Below are 18814 nucleotides of genomic sequence, written 5' to 3' on the forward strand. Positions count from 1 at the left end.
CGGCAGGACTACGACTCCCGGCGGCCCTTTGCGCCCACCCCCCGCCTCTTCCCCCCCCCCCCCCCCCCCCCCCCCCGTGGCCAAGCCCCCCGGGCTGGCGGGTCCCGGTTCAGCGGCGGGGTGCAGGGCTCCGGGGCCGGGCAGGTCCCAGGCGCTCCGCAGCGGGGGCTCGCCCGCGGCCTGGCCCCGGGGCAGGATGGGGTCACCCGCGCTGTCATCCCTGCCTGGGGGGGGGCGGTGGGACCCCTCGGCTGGCCTTTGCACCGGAGGGACCCCGCCGCGCTGGGGCTGGGCCGTGGCCCTGAGCCTGCCCCGGCCCGGCTCCTGCCTGCCCGCAGCCGCCCCCGGTGCCCCCCCGCACCGCGCAGCCGGCAGCACGGCCTCCCCCGGTGGCTGCCCCTCCCCCCCCCTTGGGGTGCCCCGTGTCCCCCATGTCCCCCGGGTTTTGACTCGGCCCCTGCTCCAGATCCCATCTCCCCCACCCCGACAGCGTGAAGGACCCGGAGCTCCCGGAGTAAGTGGAAACTGCTTTTATTTGTTAAATAAATTTAGCGACAGCCACCCACAGCTGAAGGCACCAGAGCCCCCGCTGCCGCCCGCTGCTCCCAGCAGAGGTGGATGGGGAAGCCAAGCCGGATCGGTGGGGGGGCGAGAGCGGAGCAGAGCCCGGTAGCCCCCAGCCTCCATCTCTGGGGGGCCGGGGGGCTCTGCTCTAGTGCTCTCCCTGGGACCACTCGGACCTGCCCGCCCCAGGGGGGGACACAGCGCTGCGGGGACTGGGCTGTGCCCGTCTCTAGGACATCAGGGCTGGGGGGCAGAGCTGCGTTTTGGGGGTGCTACGGCTTCTCTGCCAGCCGTGCCCGGCCCCAGGCTGTGGATGGGGGCTGCGGTGGGTGCCCGCTGTGGGGCCATGTGTGCTGGGGAGAGGGGCAGCGGTGGGGCGAGGAAGTGTGCAGTGTGTGCACAGGGGGGGACCACGACGGAGGGGGACCCAGAGGGTGGCCCCGCTCTGCCCGTGGGCCAGCTCCGGCAGCCGGTGAGGGCTGGGGGGCGGGGCACAGCAGAGCATCGTCCCCGTTGTCCCCAGCACCCTCCCCGTCCCTACCAGACCTCACAGTGCTTGCCGGGGTTCATGGGGGAGCCCAGGGGGCAGCCAAAATGTTCGACAAAGTCCTGGGAGTTGCTGAGGGTGCCGATGACACGATACTTGTCGGGGCTGTGGGGGTCGGTCACCAGCCCTTCATGGGAGCTCTCAGGCGTCCGGACAGAGCACCACACCTGATGGAGCGGGAGCAGCCTCAGGGACAGAGGCAGAGCTTCCCCCAGGCAGGATAGGGGGATGTGGGGTGTCTCCGAGGGGCCAGGGGAGGGATGGTGAACCCACCATACCTGCGCAAAGCCCACGAAGAAGAGCTGGTGGTTGGTGAGCCCCAGGGCTGGCAGGCGCTTCTCCTCCCCGTTTTTCTGCAGCCAGGATTTGTATGCCTGTGGGAGAGGCACTCTGAAGTCCCAGAGAGGGACAGACAGGCACAGGGGTCCATGTCCCCTCAAGACAGTGGCACTCACATTGTAGGCTGCCTTCAGCCCGCCATTGTCAGCGATGTTCTCGCCCAGCGTCTGCCGGCCATTGACCTTCTCATGGTGGACAGTGTAGCGGCCGTACTGCTCCATCATGCATGCCGTCCGGTTCTTGAAGGCCTCCAGGGAGGAGTTCTGCCACCATGGCCGCAGGTTGCCTTCCTTGTCATACTCCCGCCCTGTGGGACCGAGCCATGGGATGGGACCGGGGGACACCGGTCCTCTACAGAGCCCCTGCTGCAGGGGGTCCCAAAGCAGGGGAGGGTGCAGTGTGGACAACCCCAGGGGACACCGGGAACCTGGCACCTTGGGTCCATGCCCAGGGAAGATGATGCCCCCTAGCCCCTGCTCTGGGCAGGCTCTGGCTGGGACTCAGCTATGCGCTTGGGTCCCCAGCCATCCCGTGCTGCATCCCCACTGTCCCAAGATGGATTTGTCATCCCATATTCCCCCATTGACCCCATCTCAGCTCCAGGACTGCAGTGAAGGCGCAAAGCAGAGTGGATGCAAGAGGGACCCGTTCTGCACCCCACAGGGAGGAGGATGAGGAGGGGGCCGGGGCTGCAGACACCGTGTTCTCACCAAGCAGATGGAGCGAAAGCTGCACAGAGAAGCCGAGGGGAGGTATCGGCAGGTGCCACCTGGGGAGACAGGACGAGAGAAGGTGGGGGTGGCCAGGGGAGCACGAGCACGCATGATGCAATGAATGGCAAAGCGGGACCCCTGTGTGCCCGTGGCACCCCCTCCCCACGCTGAGGGTCTGGAAGGGGGCAGGAAGGTGGTGGGGATCGGGGCCAGCGCTGCCTATGGGCTCTCACCTTGGTCGTCAAATGCATGGGTCAGCTCATGTCCCATCACCACGCCGATGCCACCGAAATTAAGGGCTCTGTGGGGCCACGGGAGAGAAACAGGTAAGTGCAGCGGGGTGATAGCGTTGCAGCCTGCCCATGGCCCAGGCACCCCATCTGTGTCTGGGCACCTGGCAAGACTGCTCCAGTTGGCACCCAGCTGGCAGTGAGTCCTGCCAGGAACACTGGCGGCCCCACAGGGACTTTGCAGGCTGTCTTGGCTGCAGGTTGTAAAGCCTTGAGGGACCACGAAGCCCCGCAGGGCTTTGCTTCATGATTGGAGAGGGCTCTGTGGGGTGCTGGCCCTGATCCAGCCCGTGCCCCCCCACCCCTAGAAGATTGCCCCCTATCCCCATGCCAGGCTCACTTGGGGTGGTTGCGGGCGTAGAAGGGAGCCTGCAGGATCCCAGCAGGGAAGACGATCCCATTCTTGGTGGGGAGGTAGTAGGCATTGACAGTCTGCGGGGTCATGCTCCACCTGGGGCAGGGAGGTGGGACAGGGGACAGGCAGGGATGTGTCCCCTCTCCCCCCAACCCCAGCACCCTCCTGTGCTGTCTCCCACCATGGTCCCCTGTGCTGCCCTGCCTGGGACTGGCACTTTTGCCTCCTCCCCATGACCAAGGGACCCTGTCCCGGGTACAAGCCAGAGCCACCATGGGTGACCTACAGTGCTGTGCCACTCCATGAGGAGGACCTTCCAGTGAACCAGAGCCACCCAGGCCATGCTGGGGATGGTGCTGTGACAGCATGCCAGTGTCACATCCCCTGCCCTCCCACACCCTCCCCCTTACTGGTCACGGTTGGGAGGTTTCCGGAGCTGGTCGGCCATCACTTTGGCAGAGAAGTTGTAGAAGTTGAGCATGTTCTGGAAGAAGGAGTCCTCTGAGACCTCATACTGGTGAGGAAAGAGGAGGGATGAGGAGGGGTCCACAGGGGTGGTTCCCCCAACCCTGGTTAGGATGTGCGCAGTACTGGGGTGGCTCCTCTTAATGCCCCATCCCAAATGGGTCCCTCAAAGAGGGACATCACCCCACCATGAGGGCCCCCAGGGCTTGGCATGAGCAGGGACCAGACCCCCTCCTCATGAGCCAGGTGCCCCCCCTACCCCATCATAGACATCGTCCAGCTCCTTGTTGTCCAGAATGAAATCAGGGAAGCCGATCATGTCATAGATGGCATCGGCCTGCATGGGGAGAGGCCCCAGCAGTGAGATGGGGTTGGAGAGGCTTACTGGGACAGGGGGAGGTCTCCCACCCACTGCCCTCTCTGGGGTCACCTTCTCCTTTGCAGCCTGCCTGGTCTTCTCATCCATCCAGTCCAGCTGGTCCAGGGACACCTCAAAGGCTGCCCGGATCTCACTGATCATCTCCTCAGCCTGGAGAGGGAATAAAGCCCACCCACCCCCCACAGCCCCTCAGGCATGGACCAGGTGGGCAGGATGTGACCTCCCCGGAGCTGGGGGTCCCACTTCCTGGCTCCCCGCCTTCCAGCCCTGGGGTTTGGGGGTGGGAAGGGGGGTTCCCACAGACAGTGATGGGGAGGGCACGGGGACAGAAGTATCCTCACAATGGCCTTGCTGTCCCGGTCGAAGGTGGCTTTGACGAAGAGGGAGCCCAGGGCAAAGCCCAGTGTGTCATCTGTGTTGGAGATGCAGGTTTGCCAGCGGGGCGTGCAGGACTGTGGGAATGAGATGGGGGGGTCTGTGAGACCCCCAGCTCCCTCCCCTGATCCCCCTCCTTCACTCAGCCTGGCTCTGCCCCCTCCCCAGGGGGGAGATGCTCGGAAGCTAAACCCTCATCCCAAAAGATGATCCTTGGGTTCCCTCTGCAGCATCCAGGGCTCAGCATCCCAAGGGCATCCCAAGGGCAAAGGTGGTCCTGGCTGCTTCCAGGCTGGGGGAAGAGGGGGCTGGTCCCAGGGCCCCCACATTACCTTTCTGGTGCCGTAGAGTGTCTCCAGCAGTCTCTCCTGGGCCGTCTCGAAGCGCTGGTCCAGGCTGGAGGCTGTCTTCTGCACCAGGTTCCAGATCAGGTAGTTGTTCAGGATGCTGCAGGGGCAGAGAGACACCACGGCTCACCACGATCCATGGGGATGCCCCAGCTCCCAAGCCACTGGTGAGCCCAAAGCGTGTCCCCGTCATGAGGGCAGCCCCAAACAGGGCATGACTGGGGGCTCACAGGAGCCTCACCTCCTGTCGGTGCCATTGATGAGGTCGGAGACCTGCTGGAGATAGGTGTCCCCGTACACCACCACAGGCTCAGTGTCCGCCAGCTCCAGTGGGGCCAGGGCATAGGACAGGTAATCCAGCCAGTCGATGGCGGGGGCGAGGGCCTGGAGGGGACATGGGGATGCAGCACTCGGGTGCTTGCATGGCTCTGTCCTGTCCTACTCAGCACGGGGGGATCCCTCAGGGCAGGGGTTGTGCTCCCCCAGAAGATCCCAAAGTCCATCACCACCCCAGATCCTTTCTCTGCCCCCAAACACCCCTCCTGTGCCTCCCCACTGCCCTCAATGCTGCAGGACAAGGAGGGGATCCCAAGACACACCTCCATGCAGGGTGGCAGCTCCCCCCAAATCCTAATGACCCAGGGGATAAGCACCTCACTCCAGCACCCAGTGCATATCCCAGAATGGACAGGACTGCTTGGGGTGTCTAGGGGGAATGGATGATGACAGCAGTGGGCACCCACCCCTCGGTGTCCCTCTGCACAACTTCCCCTTGCAGAGGGGTTTTCCCCAGGCTGTGCCTACCTGCAGCTCGGTGATGCTCATCTTGTGGTAGATCTTCTCGTCGTCCCGCCGCTCAGCCTGGGGCACGGTGATGTTGGCCAGCTGGGTTTCGAAGTCCAGCACTTGCTGCATCTGTAGGCGGGTGGGCTCCGGGGCTCCCCCCAGCAGTGTGCCCAGCTCTACCATGTAGTCCAGGTATGCTGCCAGGACCTGGTGGGACACCAAGCTCTGCCTCAGCGCTGGCTGCAGCTCATCCCTAGGGGGTTCTAGCTGCTGTCTGGCCCCTGTGCCACCCAATGGGCAGGGTGCAGGTGACAGGTTTGCCCCAGCACTGCTCGCACGCCATTGCTGTGGCTTTCCTCTGATCATTGCCAGCAGCATGCCTGGTGCCCAGCCTCACCCTCTCGTTGGCGGTCTTGTTCAGGTAGTAATCCCGGGATGGGAGGAAAAGCCCCGACTGGTCCACCTGGAGGGAGAGAGGGGCAGCATGGGCAGCCCAGTGCCCCCCCCAGTGCCCATTGCCCCTCAGTGCCAAGGTGCACACCTGGATGATGTTGCTGTTGGAGCTCTTGGAGTCCGCAGCCACGTACACTGTGAAGAAGGGAGTCGCCCGGTATGTGCCTGACACCATCTTGAGCACCTCCATGAAGTTGGTCTGGTTCCAGGAGCCAGTGATGTTCCACCCCCCAATCTGCTGGCAGATGGACCTGGCATCTCATGGAGGGACGGGGTCCATCCCCAAGGGCTGCTCCCTCCCCAGTTACATGGGGGACGTGCCAGGCTGAACCCCGCCAGCTCAGCTCACATGGGAATGGCCGCCCACCTTGTCGATGAGCTCCATGAGGGGCTGGGAGCCCAGCTCCTCTATCCTCTGCTCCTTGAGGCAGGACAGGTAGTACCTCTGGGTCTTCCGCTCCGCCTCGCTGCTGGAGTTGAAGGTGGCGTTCTCTGCAGGAGGCTGCGGGTCAGCCCCAGGGGCACCAGAGCTCCGCCCGACCCTGCCTAGAGGTCACCCCCGCTGGTGGCTGTGACCGCCCCCCCCAGTGCCCACCTAGGAGATGCTTCATGATGGCCTGGTTCTGGTCCCAGATGCTGTTGAAGGTGCTCCACTTGGAGCGCCCATTGGGCAGTGGGTTCCTCTTGATCCAGCCCCCACACGAGTACTGGTAGAAGTCTTGGCAGGGGTCTGTCTCTGCATCCAGGGCCTCCAGGATCTTGCTGGCAACCCGGACGCAGGCGTCCGTCAGGCACGTGCTGTGAGAGGGATCTGGCAGGGAAGGCATGCCCGGGGCTGTTGCGTGTGCCAGGGGAAACTGAGGCACGGAGCGGGGCTGAGCCTTGCCTGCACTCTGGGGTGGGCAGAGCACCTGGAGCAGGAGCCCCAGGCTGACCCGTCCCCCTCCATCCTGCCATGTGCCCCCCGGGTGTGGGGACACCACAGCTGCCCCAGCAGGGCCGCAGGGCTCCTCCCTACCTCTGTGGTACTGGATGGCCAGGGTGATGACAGCAACGCTGAGCAGCAGGGCCAGGGAGACGGTGACGGCGCAGAGCACCAGCTCCAGCTGGCTGCGCGAGGCCAGGCGGCTCAGCAGTGGCCCCGGCCCCTTCCGAAACCCCACCTGGGCAGGAGCAGGACCTGCCATCGCACCACGGGGGGATCAAACTGCGCCGCTCCCCCTTCCCTCCCCTATCACTCCCCAGTGCCTGGCTTGGCTGCATGATGAGGTGGGGACCAGGGCATCCATCTGTGGGACCCAGGGCACCAGCCCCAGCAAGCCGGTGGTGGGTGCTGGCAGCCCCCCCAGCTGCAAGGAAGGACAATGGTCCAGGCACACTCTGCCGCATTTTGGCTGCCTCCCAGCACGTCCCTGGGGACAGCCAAGGCTGGCTTGGCTCCTCGCCCTGCTCCTGCTGCCCACCCGGCTGCAGGCAGGCTCTGGCTGAAGGTGAGGAGGGGTCCCAGGGAGGATGGAGAGGGGAAAGATGGAGGGGCCAGGCAGACCTCACCTCCACGCTGTCGGGAGAGGTGCTGCCATCCCCTGCCGGCTCTGCCCCCTCATCGTCCTGCAGTGTGGCACGCTTGTAGTTGGGCATCTGCTGAGGGAGGGAGTGGGCTGGGACAGGGGCATGAGGGGGGCTGCCCCTTGACCTGCCACCCCCTCTGGCTCTTACGGCAAGGGCCGGTGCCAGCTCAGCAGGTACAGGGGGGGCAGCCCCTGACCCGCCTTAGGTGTGCCTGGGCCCCTCCCCAGAGGTTGTCCTCAGCCCCGGGTGGCACCAGGGAGCACAGGGAGAGCTGCTGGGGCGGGGGGGGGGGGGGGGGGGGGCTCGGGGGCTCGCGCTGGAGCATCCCTCCGTGTCGCCATGGCAGCTGTGGCATCAGCCCTGCCGACAGGTGCCACATCGCCACGGAGATGTGGTCCCCGTTGCCAGGCAGCCGTTGCCTAGTGCTGCTGCCTTGCCCCTCCTCCCCTGCCTGGAACTTTCTATGCAGATGTGCACCGGTCTGAAACATCTGGAAGCACCTCCCACCCCATCCTGGCCCCGGGGGTGATGGGGTGCAGGGCTGAGCCTGTGGGGGGGGGGGAGAGGGGGCACTATAGGGGTGCCAACCAGCAGGGCCGGGTTTCCTTTACTCCTGGCCTTGCGAGGCAGCCCGGCAGGGGCTGCTTGCACCGACCCAGCCGTGAGGGCTGCCAAGGATTCAGCCAAGAGGGAGGTGGTGGAGCTGAGCCAGCAGCTTTGGAGGGGGGGATGAGCAAGAAGAAAAAGCTAGAGGCTTTGGTGGACGACAATGAGCAATGCTGCTGCTTGTGAGCCATCCTTAGGCTTCAGAGTTAACGCTTTGGGTGTGTTGCAGCTCACTCTCCAGTGAGGTGGATGCCCCAGGGCTGCCTGCAGGGCTGGTGCTGGGGGCCAGGAAGAAGCTGGGGTGGGAAGGATGGATGATGGGCAGGGAATGAAGCAGAGCAGGTGCCCATGCCCAGCTCTGCCCGGTGGCACTCCAATAGAGCCGGGAGGGGGCTTTGCCAAGGGCTGCCACGCTGGGAGGGGTGAGGCTGGGATCCACAGCTTGTAGGAGCCCCGCACCAGGGAGGCTTCCCAGGCACCACTGGCGTTAAGAAGGATGGCTCATCACCCTGTGGGAGCCAGGCACCCCCACCGCCCTGGCACCCCGACATGCTCCTCTTCCCTCCCAGGTGGTCCTCCTCCTCCTGGGCATCAGCCAGCAGTACCCCCTACACAGCACCTCCTGTCACCCTTGAAGCAGGAGAAGGACCTGGTCCTGGGTCTCCTTCTGCCCCCTCCATGGGGCTGAGACCCAAGGGGACAGGGCCCCCTGCTCCCTCCAGGGGTGCTGCCTTGGGGGGGGGCACCGTACAAGCAGCATCAATGTACCCCGGGTGGGCTTCATGCCTCAGCATAGCAGGGTGTGTGGGGCCGTCTCTGAGCCACGCCAGCTCCCTCTCCCCAGACCCAGGCAGGGATTTTGGAGGTTCTTCCTCCTCCTTCTTCACTGCACCGTGGGGAACAGGGACCCTCCAGCCACTCAGTTCCCCCAGCCCCACGCAGCCCCTGCATCCCCCAGGCTCTCGCTCCCCGGACTCCCCCCAGCCGTTCCAGCCCTTCCTCCCGCAGCTCCCCCAGCCGTTCCAGCCCCTTGAGTCCTCCAGTCCCCAGGGTCTCCTCCGCCCCGGCCCCCTCCTGCCCCGCCGAGCCGCCCCCTCTGCCCCCCGACCCGGTGCCCTCCGTCCCCCCAGCTCCTGCCCCACTACCCGCCCGTCGCCCCCGCCCTGCCCCGCCGCCACCCCCGGCCCGCTGCCCTGGGCACTCACGGCGTGTCCGAGCTCCTGGAGGGCCACGTTCATCCTGGCCATCCCGGGCCGCCTCCCGCCTAGCTCCGCTCCCCGCCCGGGCCGCGCCGGGCCCCCCGCCGCCGCCGCCGCAGCGCCGCCTGCCTCCGCCGCCACCATGGCCCGCACCGGCCGCCGCGCCGCCGCCAGGACCGGGACCAGGACCGGGCAGGGCCGGGGCCGCGCCGGAGGGACGGACCCGCGGGGGCTGGGACGGGCGGGGCGCGGCCCGCGGGCACCGGGCGGCTGGGACCGGCGCCCCGGGAGGGGCTGGAGTGGGGGCACTGGTGCCCAGCCCGATCGCACGGCTCCGCTCCGCTCCACCCGGCCCGGCCCCGCCGCCAAGGTGACCGCCGTGCGCACGGGAGGAGCCCTGCACCGGTACCCGCACCGGAGCCTCACCGGCACCACCAGCCTCACCGGCACCCGTACAGGAGCCTCACCGGCACCGCCAGCTGCACCGGCACCCGCACGGGAGCCTCACCTGCACTGGCACTGGCACCAGCACCAGCACCGAAACCCCCCTGGTACCCATACGGGAGCCACACCAGCACTGGCACCCTCACCAGTGAGGGAGGTGCGCTGGCACCGGCTGGCACGGGGAGCAGCACCCGGGCTCACACCCAGGTTCCTGCGGCGGGCACCGGCATAATGACACACGTGCCGACACTGGGCTTCAACACCCAGGGGGCCACCGGCACCACACAGGACCGGCAACCGGGTGGTGACAGTGCAGAGCCACAGCAACACGCTCTGCTCTGGCACCCGGGCACATCCCCCAGTGCAGCAGTGCACACCCGGGTGGGTGCACACCCACACCCACTCCGTGACACACCACCGTGGTACCCCAAGGCACCTCGAGGTCACCGGCAGGCCCGTGCTACCACACACAGTGTGACACTGCTGCACGTGCCCAGTGTGCACAGCCATGGTCACCGCCACGGGGTGAACGAGAGGCAGGCTGCGGCACAGCCTCACACCCCGCCTCAGCACCTCCCAGCCCTGCCACACCACCTGCCCAGGACAGGGTGTCACCGCAGGTCACGCACTCGGAGCCTGGGGTGCTGCCAGGGGAGCAGTGACCTGTGAGGATGTCTGGGTGCAGGTACCCTGGGGGCGCAGGGCACAGGGTGGCTGTGTGGGTGCCCGGGTGTGCGCAGCAGTGGTGCCTCGAAAACCCTCCATGGGGGGACGGCTGGCACCTCCACCTCTGCCCGGGACTCCCCAGGGAGGACAGTCCGGGTGCTGCCCGAGGGGAGGGGGAAGGTGCCTGGTGGAGCTGGCCGAGGCAGTGCCACCTGCCCAAGCCGCCGCCTGGGGCACAGGGTGCCACGTGTGTGCAGGAGGGGTGTGTGTGTGTGTGCGTGTGTGTGTGTGTGCGTGTGCCCACGGGTGCCCGTGGCGCGTCGCGGCCCCTGCCAGCCCCGGGCAATGTCACTTCACTTGCCCGGCTGGGGTGGCACCGGCGCCTCGTGCCAGGGTGGTGGAGCCCCGGGTCCACGCCCCCGTCCCCGGCTGCCCGCGCTCCCCGGCAGTGCCGGAGCCCCGGGCCGGGCCGGGCCGCTGCCGCTGCCGGTGGCGCTGCCGGTGCCGGTGCCGCCGCCCAGCGCTGCGCAGCGCCGCGGCACGTGGGGCCGCCCCGCCCCCTACCCCGCCCCCTGCCCCGCCCCCGGCCCCGCCTCCGACGCGCGGCGGGGTCGTCACGGCGGCGCCGGGCGGCGATTGGCGGCGGGCGGGTGCGGCGCGCAGGCGCACAGCGGCGAGTTCGCGGCGGAGCGGCCATGGACGCGGGCGGCGGCGGCGGGCAGAGTCGGGTGCAGGGCGGCCCCGGGTCCGGCGGCGACGAGAAGCCCACGCCGCCCTGGGGCCGGGACCGCCGGGAGCCGCCCGCGGGGCCCGAGAAGGAGCAGGAGCTGGTGAGCGCCGCCGCGCCGCGGGCCGCAGCTGAGTCACGGCCCGGCCGGGATCGCGTCAGCGGCGGGGCGGGACGTCATCCCACGTCACGGGGCGGCCGGCACCCCTCCGGGGGCGCCTGCAGCGTCACCGGGCTCCCTCCGGCGAGGCCGCGTGACGTCACCGGGCGCGAGGGGGCTCCCTCCGGAGGGGGCCGTGACGTCACTGAGGCGAGGGACTCCCTCCCAAAGGGGCAGTGACGTCTTGGGGGTGCCCGCGTGACGCAGCTGAAGGCTCCCCGCCCTGGGGGGGAGAGCTGTGTGTGTGCCGTGGGGCAGGGGGCTCCGGCGGCTGCTGCTGCTGGAGTGGAGTGAGGGGACCCATGATGTAATTGGGGCACATGTGTGACGGCGGGGACTGTGCAGGGGTCCCCCCTTTACCCGGCGCAGGGTTGGCCTTGGCACTGGGGGGTCCCCTCGGGATGTGGGGAGCTGCTGCTGGGTAGAGGGGCTGCTGCCATTGAGGTTGCACACACGCACACACGCACACACAGACAGACACAGACACACACATGCACGCACACACAGACAGACACAGACACACACAGACACACACACGCACGCGCACACACACAGACACAGACAGACACACACAGACAGACACACGCACGCGCACACACACAGACACACACACAGACAGACACACACACAGACACACACACGCACGCGCACACACACAGACAGACACACAGACAGACACGCGCACGCACACATACAGACAGACACGCACGCACACACACAGACACACACGTGCACACACGCGTGCACGCACACGCACGTGCACACACACACCCACCCACCCCCCCCACCCCCCCCCCCACACACACACCCTCCTGTGCCCCTCTCCATGGAGCTGTTTCCATACAGCCCGGGGTAATGGAGTCACTTCTCGCCACCAGGGAAGGGCGGTCTCTGGGGGGGTATATCCCCTGTAACAGGAGCATTGACCCCCCCGGCAGCACTGGGGCAGGATGATGCCCTGGGCGGGGAGGGTCTTGCTGTGTCCAGATCCCCGTGTTGCTTGGTGTGACACCCCCCACCATCTTCCCCCATCTCATTAGGAGCGTCTGTGCTTGGCACCCTTAACTCTGCTTTCTCCTGTGCATTTTGGCAGTCTGAGGAGGACAAACAGCTGCAGGATGAGCTGGAGATGCTGGTGGAGCGCCTGGGGGTAAGTCTGTGGCGTGCTTTCAGCAAGGAGCTGTGGAGCCAGGAGCCCTGGCCAGGACTTGAGTCTGTCCGTCCCTTGCTTATGGTTGTTCCTTGTGCAGTGGTGGTGGGGAAATTTCATCTTGAGCGGGGCCACCACTTGTCTGCTGTGCTCTGTCCCCCAGCATTCCTGCCTGTCTGACCCGTGTCCAAGGGACCTCTTCCTCCCTCTTGTGTAGGTGGCTTTCTGCCCCACTGTGCCCTCCCTCTCCAGTGCCTGGGCTGAAGAAGGCAGCCCTGAGGGGAGGGGCTGCTCTGCTCAGAGCCATGGCTGTGTTTGGGGAGGGCTGGCAGGGTGGTGGTGCAAGAACCAGCCCTCTGCTCTCTGACAGGCAGCTTGCCTCTGCAGGAGAAAGATACATCCCTCTACCGCCCAGCCCTGGAGGAGCTGCGGAGGCAGATCCGCTCTTCTACCACCTCCATGACCTCTGTTCCCAAACCGCTCAAGTTCCTACGGCCCCATTATGGCAAATTGAAGGAGATCTATGAGAACATGGCTCCAGGAGAGAACAAGGTAAAGGCTCTTGACCCCACCATCCCATGTGGCTGGAGGGACAGTGCTGGGGCAGGTGACCACTGAGTCCTCTGGACCCTGCGGTCTAACGTCAGCCTCTGTGATTTTCTTTGGTGGGTTAAAACTTGCCAGGGTTGTGCCTTTGCTGCCTGTGATGGCTTGTGGGTGCAGGGAGGGTGTTGTGTCCTTGGCTACCCCTGTTTCCATGTGTCTGGATCTCTGCATTTTTTTCCCCAGCGCTTTGCTGCAGACATCATTTCTGTTCTGGCCATGACCATGAGCGGGGAGCGTGAGTGTCTGAAGTACCGGCTGGTGGGCTCCCAGGAGGAGCTGGCATCTTGGGGGCATGAATATGTCAGGTAAGCCTGAGTGGGGAGCAGGGCTTGGGGAAGGACAAGGGCTCAGGGGGATTTCCTTGGGCACTTTCACACTGGCCTCTTTGGGAGGTGTCCTGACTTGCTGGGATTGTGTTCAGCTGTCCCTCTCATGCCTGCATGTGTGTCACCTCATCCTCTATCCACAGTGATTTGCTAGCTACACAGATCTTGCTGCTATGGCCTCTGTAATCTCTGCTGTTAACCCTGTTCCTCCTCTGAGCTTGTCCCCCATAAGCTCTTGCAGGAATGTGCACCCTCTGTAAACAACACGCAGCCCCAGCCAACTGGCAGCAGCTTCTCCCTATCCTTTGGGTTGGGTGCACCTGGCTTCTGTGGCAGTCATGTCCCTTTGTCCCCACAGGCACTTGGCAGGGGAGGTGGCCAAGGAGTGGCAGGAGATTGATGAGGCTGACAAGGCTCAGAGGGACACGCTCCTCACCCTGGTTAAGGAGATCGTTCCCTACAACATGGCCCACAACGCAGAGCACGAGGCCTGTGACCTGCTCATGGAGATTGAGCAGATGGACATGCTGGAGAAGTACATTGATGACAATGCCTACTCCAAAGTGTGCCTCTACCTGACCAGGTGAGGGGGCTTGGCAGGCTGAGGTGCTGGAGGGGGCCATGGTCCCTGCTGGACCGAGGTTGCCTGGCATTGTCATCACCCTTGTGTCTGTGTCCTCCTCGAAGCTGTGTAAGCTATGTCCCAGAGCCTGAGAACTCTGCTCTCCTGCGCTGTGCCCTGGGCATCTTCCGCAAGTTTAGCCGCTACCCTGAAGCCTTGCGCCTGGCTCTAATGCTCAATGACGTGGAGCTGGTGGAGGACATCTTCACTTCCTGCAAAGATGTGTAAGCAGAGACTTGTTGCCCACCCTCTGGGGTCTTTGCACATCATGGTGGGGCATGGCTCCCTGTCTGGGCAGAGTTGGGTTGGATCCTGCCACCACTGGAGTTGTCTGGGGCTTTGGACTGAGGCTTTTGTCCTTGAAATCAAGATGGGCTAGAGCAGGTCATGTCTGGACTGCTCTTGTGTGCCTCTAGAACAGGGCAAGTTGGCTCACCGTTTGGTGAAGATGTATATGTGCTGGGGCTTGCTGGGGTCTGGGCACTCGTGAAACCTCTCCCCTATGTGCAGAGTTGTCCAGAAGCAGATGGCCTTTATGCTGGGCCGCCACGGGGTCTTCCTGGAGCTGAATGAGGATGTGGAGGAGTACGAGGACCTGACTGAGATCATGTCCAACGTCCAGCTCAACAGCAACTTCCTGGCTTTGGCCAGAGAGGTGAGTGTCCCAGCTGGGAAAAGAGCCCTGGGCTGCCAGGCTCTGCGGCAAGGTCTGGGAAGAGATCTTTCACCCCTATGAGCTTGGCCAGGCACCTCCTGGAGAGGTGCCATTGCCCCAGGCAGCTGCCCTGGGGTGTGCTGGCTGGGAGGTAACCCCCTTTTCCCTCATCTCTGCAGCTGGACATCATGGAGCCCAAAGTGCCAGACGATATTTACAAAACCCACCTGGAAAATAACCGTAAGGGCTTCTGCTGTGGCCTCTATTGTCCCTGCCTGTGGGGAGTTACTGGGGCTGCAACGCAACCTGCGGGCCGGTGCAGTCAGCTGCGTACCCCGAGGTGGGCAGGTGGCCTGCCCACAGTCCCTGACCTGCTGTGGAGCAGACCCAGCTGCCTGCCGTGGATTTGAGCTTCTCCTTCCTGCTGGTGGGTGGGACAGGTCCTTGTCCCCCCATGGCGTGGGATGGCTGTGCAGTGGAGGGCTGGCAGGGTTTCTGTTGTCACTGGCTCACCCTGACATCATTCCCCAGGGTTTGGGGGGAGCGGTTCCCAAGTGGATTCAGCCCGGATGAATTTGGCCTCCTCCTTTGTGAACGGCTTCGTGAATGCTGCGTTCGGACAGGACAAGCTGCTGACAGATGATGGCAATAAATGGTTGTACAAGAACAAGGACCACGGTGAGGGAGCTGGCTGGGCAGGGCTGGAGGTGCCCCGAGGCTTGGGGTTGCTACCTTCTCCCTTTTGGGGACCTGCTGAAAGGGGGGCTGCGCAGCGTGGCTGCCGCTGGGCTGCTCTGTGTCCCTGGCTGCCACAAGCCCCAGGCAGGACACATTGATTCAGGGCTGATGTGGACTCTTCTCCCCTGGAACTGCAGGGATGCTGAGTGCCGCAGCCTCGCTGGGCACAATACTGCTGTGGGACGTGGATGGGGGGCTCACGCAGATTGACAAGTACCTGTACTCCTCAGAGGATTACATCAAGGTCGGTGGCACTGATCCCAGCATGGGCTCTGTGGCTGTGTGGGGCACTGGCTGGCGGGGGGTGACAGTTGACTTTGCCTTGGTCTGCTGTGTGGCTCAGCTCCTGTCCGGAGAGAGGTCTGATGCCCTGTGTCCCAGGTTTTTGAGCAGCTCACAGCAGGGTGGGGGGCTCTTGGGGACTGCCTGAGGCACCTTTGGGGTCCCCTGGTCACAGAGCTATGAACTTTGGACTGCTCAGCTGGATCCAGAGTGACGTTGCTCGCTTAGTACCGGCTTGCCCATCCCAGGGAGTGGGCGTAATGGTGGTATGGCATTAGTCACTGGCTGGCAGGGAGCTTTGTGTGTTGCTGGCCAGCGCATGATGGGTGCTTCTGCCTTGCAGTCCGGAGCCCTCTTGGCCTGTGGCATTGTCAACTCAGGGGTGAGGAACGAGTGTGACCCTGCCCTGGCCCTCCTGTCTGACTACGTCCTCCACAACAGCAACACCATGAGGATCGGAGCCATTTTTGGGTAAGGGCTTTTTTGGTAAGCCCCAGCCTTCCTGTGCTGCACAGGGTGGCACAGCCACCCCCTCACGCTCCTCTGGACTCTCCGCAGGCTGGGGCTGGCATACGCAGGCTCCAACCGTGAGGACGTCCTGACTTTGCTGCTACCTGTGATGGGAGACTCCAAGTCCAGCATGGAGGTAGGGAACAAGGCAGAATTTGCCTGGGGTTCCTGCTTCCACGCCTGGTCTCCAGCAGCTCCTGGGAATGCAGGGGCTGGCCTGCAGTGTGTTTGGGCTCCAAGAGCAAGGCTATGTGTCCCTGCTTGGTGCTGTGCTGTGCCAGAAGAGCAGGACCCTATTTTCCCCATCTGAGCTGCTCCCATGATGGGATTGCAGCAGACATGGGAGGCTGGGAGGCCATCAGATCTCCCAGTAAGCCCGAATTTTTTGCACAAAGTGAGGACCAAGGGTACCCAGTGCTCTTTCGGGCTGGGCAGCTGTCAGACTGTTCAGACCTGGCTCCAAGCTCTGAGCCAGCTCCCTCTGCGCTGTCCCCATGTACGACATGCCTTCTTCCTTCCTTCACCAGGTGGCTGGCGTGACTGCCCTGGCTTGTGGAATGATATCGGTGGGCTCCTGCAATGGGGACGTCACCTCAACCATCCTCCAGACCATCATGGAGAAATCTGAGACAGAGCTGAAGGACACGTATGCTCGGTGGCTGCCACTCGGCCTGGGCTTGAACCACTTGGGTAAGGCTAGGCAGTGCCAGTGGCTCACGGGTTGGGGGACAGGCTGGGAGCATCCCCCCTCTGCTGTCCTCTGACCACTGTGCCTTTCTCTGCAGGGAAGGGAGAGGCGATCGAGGCCATCTTGGCAGCGCTGGAGGTGGTGTCGGAGCCATTCCGCAGCTTCGCCAACACACTGGTGGACATCTGTGCCTACGCGGGTGAGTTGGGCTGATCGAGGTGGGGGAGGCAGGAGTGGGTCCCGGGCCCTCCACATGCTAATCCTGGCCTTCTGCTCTCCCCCAAGGCTCGGGGAATGTCCTGAAGGTGCAACAGCTCCTGCACATCTGCAGTGAACACTTTGACTCCAAGGAGAAAGAGGAGGACAAGGACAAAAAAGACAAGAAAGAGAAGGAGAAGAAGGAGAGCTCAGCTGACATGGGGGCTCACCAGGTGGGGAAACATGGACTGGGACCTGTGTCCGTGGGGCAGGAGCTGGCTTTGGGGGGTTCCCTAAGGCCCTTGTGGGATCAGAGCTGGAGGAAAACAGTCGCCAGCAGCATTCCCTGCTCTCTGTCCCCTTGGGCTCAGGGTGGATGCAGGGGCTGTAAGAACTTGAGTGTTGGGCTGGGTGCTCCCTGCCTGGTGCTCAGTGCCCACGTCCCCGCAGGGTGTAGCAGTGCTGGGGATTGCGCTCATTGCCATGGGTGAGGAGATTGGTGCTGAGATGGCCCTGCGCACGTTTGGCCACCTGGTGAGTGATGCTGGGGGGACAGCCCAGAGCTGGGAAGGGATCTGGGTGTTGCTATGCATCTCTTTAGACCTCGCTGTCCTCGGTAAGCGGAGTCTAACACCCACCTCCCCTCTGCACAGCTGCGGTATGGGGAGCCCACCCTCCGACGTGCTGTGCCCCTGGCTCTGGCGCTTATCTCTGTCTCCAACCCCCGGCTCAACATCCTCGACACTCTCAGCAAGTTCTCCCACGATGCTGACCCTGAGGTCTCCTACAACTCCATTTTTGCCATGGGCATGGTGGGCAGCGGTAAGCCTAGGGGGACAGCACAGTTTGGGGTTTGTATGGGGGGGGAAGGTGGGAGACTTGAGCTGTGTGCCCTACTCTGCCTGCACCCTGTTTTCCCCAGGTACCAACAACGCCCGCCTGGCAGCGATGCTGCGGCAGCTTGCTCAGTACCATGCCAAGGACCCCAACAACCTCTTCATGGTGCGGTTAGCCCAGGTGATGATCCTGCGCTTGCCACTCCTGGTGGGGAAAGGGTGGGTTGGGGTCCCTTCCCTGGGTGTGGGAGGGGAGGGATGTCCTGGGGGTGTCACCTTCCTGCTAGGCGGGGCTGTGGGAGTTCCAGGTGTTGCCCCACTGCTCTCTCACCTGGTTTCTCTGCCACACCAGGGCCTGACCCACCTGGGCAAGGGGACACTCACCCTGTGCCCGTACCACAGCGATCGCCAGCTCATGAGCCAGGTGGCCGTGGCCGGGCTGCTGACCGTCCTTGTGTCCTTCCTGGATGTGCGCAACAGTGAGTACGGTGGGCTCAGCCCCCCTCTGCCCCATGAGGTGCTCGTCACTCAGCCCCTTTACTCCTGTCTCCCCTCCAGTTATCCTGGGCAAGTCCCATTATGTTCTCTACGGCCTCGTTGCTGCCATGCAGCCCCGCATGCTGGTTACCTTTGACGAGGAGCTGCGACCTCTGCCCGTGTCAGTTCGGGTAGGACAGGTAAGGGGCAGCCAGAGCCAGGGATGGGGTGCTCCAGCGTCCCTGCGTGTCCCTGGCATTTACCTCGCTCCTCTCTCGCAGGCTGTGGATGTGGTGGGCCAGGCGGGCAAGCCTAAAACCATCACCGGCTTCCAGACTCACACGACACCGGTGCTGCTGGCACATGGGGAGCGGGCAGAGCTGGCCACAGAGGAGCACGTACCTGTGACGCCCATCCTGGAGGGATTTGTTATTCTACGCAAGAACCCCAACTATGATGTTTGAGTGGGGGGTGGGGTGGGTGGAGGGTGTGGGGTGGGTAGGTGGTTTGGGAGGGGAGGGAAAAAATCCTACTTTGTTTGGTTTTGTTACTGAGAGTCCAGGAAATAAACTGTGCGGAGACTCTAGCGCTGCAGTACCCTTGTGCTGGGGGCATGGGCTGGGTTCTGATCCCCTCGGGGGTACCTGCTGCCTGGCAAGGGCAGGCACAGCGCAGACCCCGAGTAGCGGGGGCTGGGCACAGGTCGTAGGGTGCCATGGGTGCTCCTGCACCCCTGGGGGTC

At 64.3% G+C, this 18814-nt stretch overlaps 2 protein-coding genes across 4 annotated transcripts; one reads left to right on the forward strand and one right to left on the reverse strand.

Moving 5' to 3' along the window:
* Positions 1-92: 92 nt before the first annotated feature.
* ECE2 (endothelin converting enzyme 2) lies at positions 93-9120 on the reverse strand. 3 transcript variants are annotated; one of them, XM_040613861.1, is made up of 19 exons: positions 8994-9120; positions 7165-7251; positions 6632-6776; positions 6209-6424; positions 5981-6105; positions 5702-5848; positions 5558-5623; positions 5179-5367; positions 4616-4758; positions 4360-4474; positions 3994-4104; positions 3704-3802; positions 3533-3610; positions 3219-3322; positions 2794-2904; positions 2397-2464; positions 1567-1757; positions 1390-1485; positions 93-1278 (listed from the first exon to the last, which is right to left on the reverse strand). In XM_040613861.1, exons 1-19 carry the CDS (start codon positions 9033-9035, stop codon positions 1102-1104), a joined length of 2310 nt encoding a protein of 769 aa, XP_040469795.1. In that variant the 5' UTR covers positions 9036-9120; the 3' UTR covers positions 93-1101. The 3 variants fall into 3 exon arrangements, 2 of the variants coding, with proteins under 2 accessions (XP_040469795.1, XP_040469794.1); XM_040613860.1 differs by having other exon boundaries at positions 7165-7254; XR_005830785.1 differs by lacking the exon at positions 93-1278 and adding an exon at positions 2161-2219 and having other exon boundaries at positions 1391-1485; positions 7165-7254.
* A 1615-nt stretch (positions 9121-10735) lies between these two features.
* PSMD2 (proteasome 26S subunit ubiquitin receptor, non-ATPase 2) lies at positions 10736-18658 on the forward strand. Its single transcript, XM_040613627.1, has 21 exons — positions 10736-10927; positions 12078-12134; positions 12522-12686; positions 12924-13045; positions 13425-13649; positions 13754-13912; positions 14199-14343; positions 14523-14583; positions 14875-15021; positions 15219-15325; positions 15707-15834; positions 15922-16009; positions 16401-16563; positions 16659-16760; positions 16847-16992; positions 17210-17293; positions 17413-17581; positions 17682-17776; positions 17948-18074; positions 18154-18272; positions 18354-18658. Exons 1-21 carry the CDS (start codon positions 10793-10795, stop codon positions 18534-18536), a joined length of 2727 nt encoding a protein of 908 aa, XP_040469561.1. The 5' UTR covers positions 10736-10792; the 3' UTR covers positions 18537-18658.
* The last annotated feature ends 156 nt before the right edge of the window (positions 18659-18814 follow it).

The sequence above is a fragment of the Falco naumanni genome, chromosome 13, assembly GCF_017639655.2.
Source record: "Falco naumanni isolate bFalNau1 chromosome 13, bFalNau1.pat, whole genome shotgun sequence".
Taxonomy (NCBI): Eukaryota; Metazoa; Chordata; class Aves; order Falconiformes; family Falconidae; genus Falco; species Falco naumanni.

Excerpts from the sequence above, each read along its gene's own strand:
- PSMD2 (XM_040613627.1), top strand. The coding sequence starts at position 10,793 with ATGGACGCGGGCGGCGGCGGCGGGCAGAGTCGGGTGCAGGGCGGCCCC. Across the intron at positions 13,046-13,424 it reads TGGGGGCATGAATATGTCAG|GCACTTGGCAGGGGAGGTGG; the intron begins GTAAGCCTGAGT and ends TTGTCCCCACAG. Across the intron at positions 13,650-13,753 it reads GTGTGCCTCTACCTGACCAG|CTGTGTAAGCTATGTCCCAG; the intron begins GTGAGGGGGCTT and ends TCCTCCTCGAAG.
- ECE2 (XM_040613860.1), bottom strand. The coding sequence starts at position 9,035 with ATGGCCAGGATGAACGTGGCCCTCCAGGAGCTCGGACACGCC. Across the intron at positions 5,368-5,557 it reads ACAAGACCGCCAACGAGAGG|GTCCTGGCAGCATACCTGGA; the intron begins GTGAGGCTGGGC and ends GTGTCCCACCAG. Across the intron at positions 4,105-4,359 it reads CACTCTACGGCACCAGAAAG|TCCTGCACGCCCCGCTGGCA; the intron begins GTAATGTGGGGG and ends TCATTCCCACAG.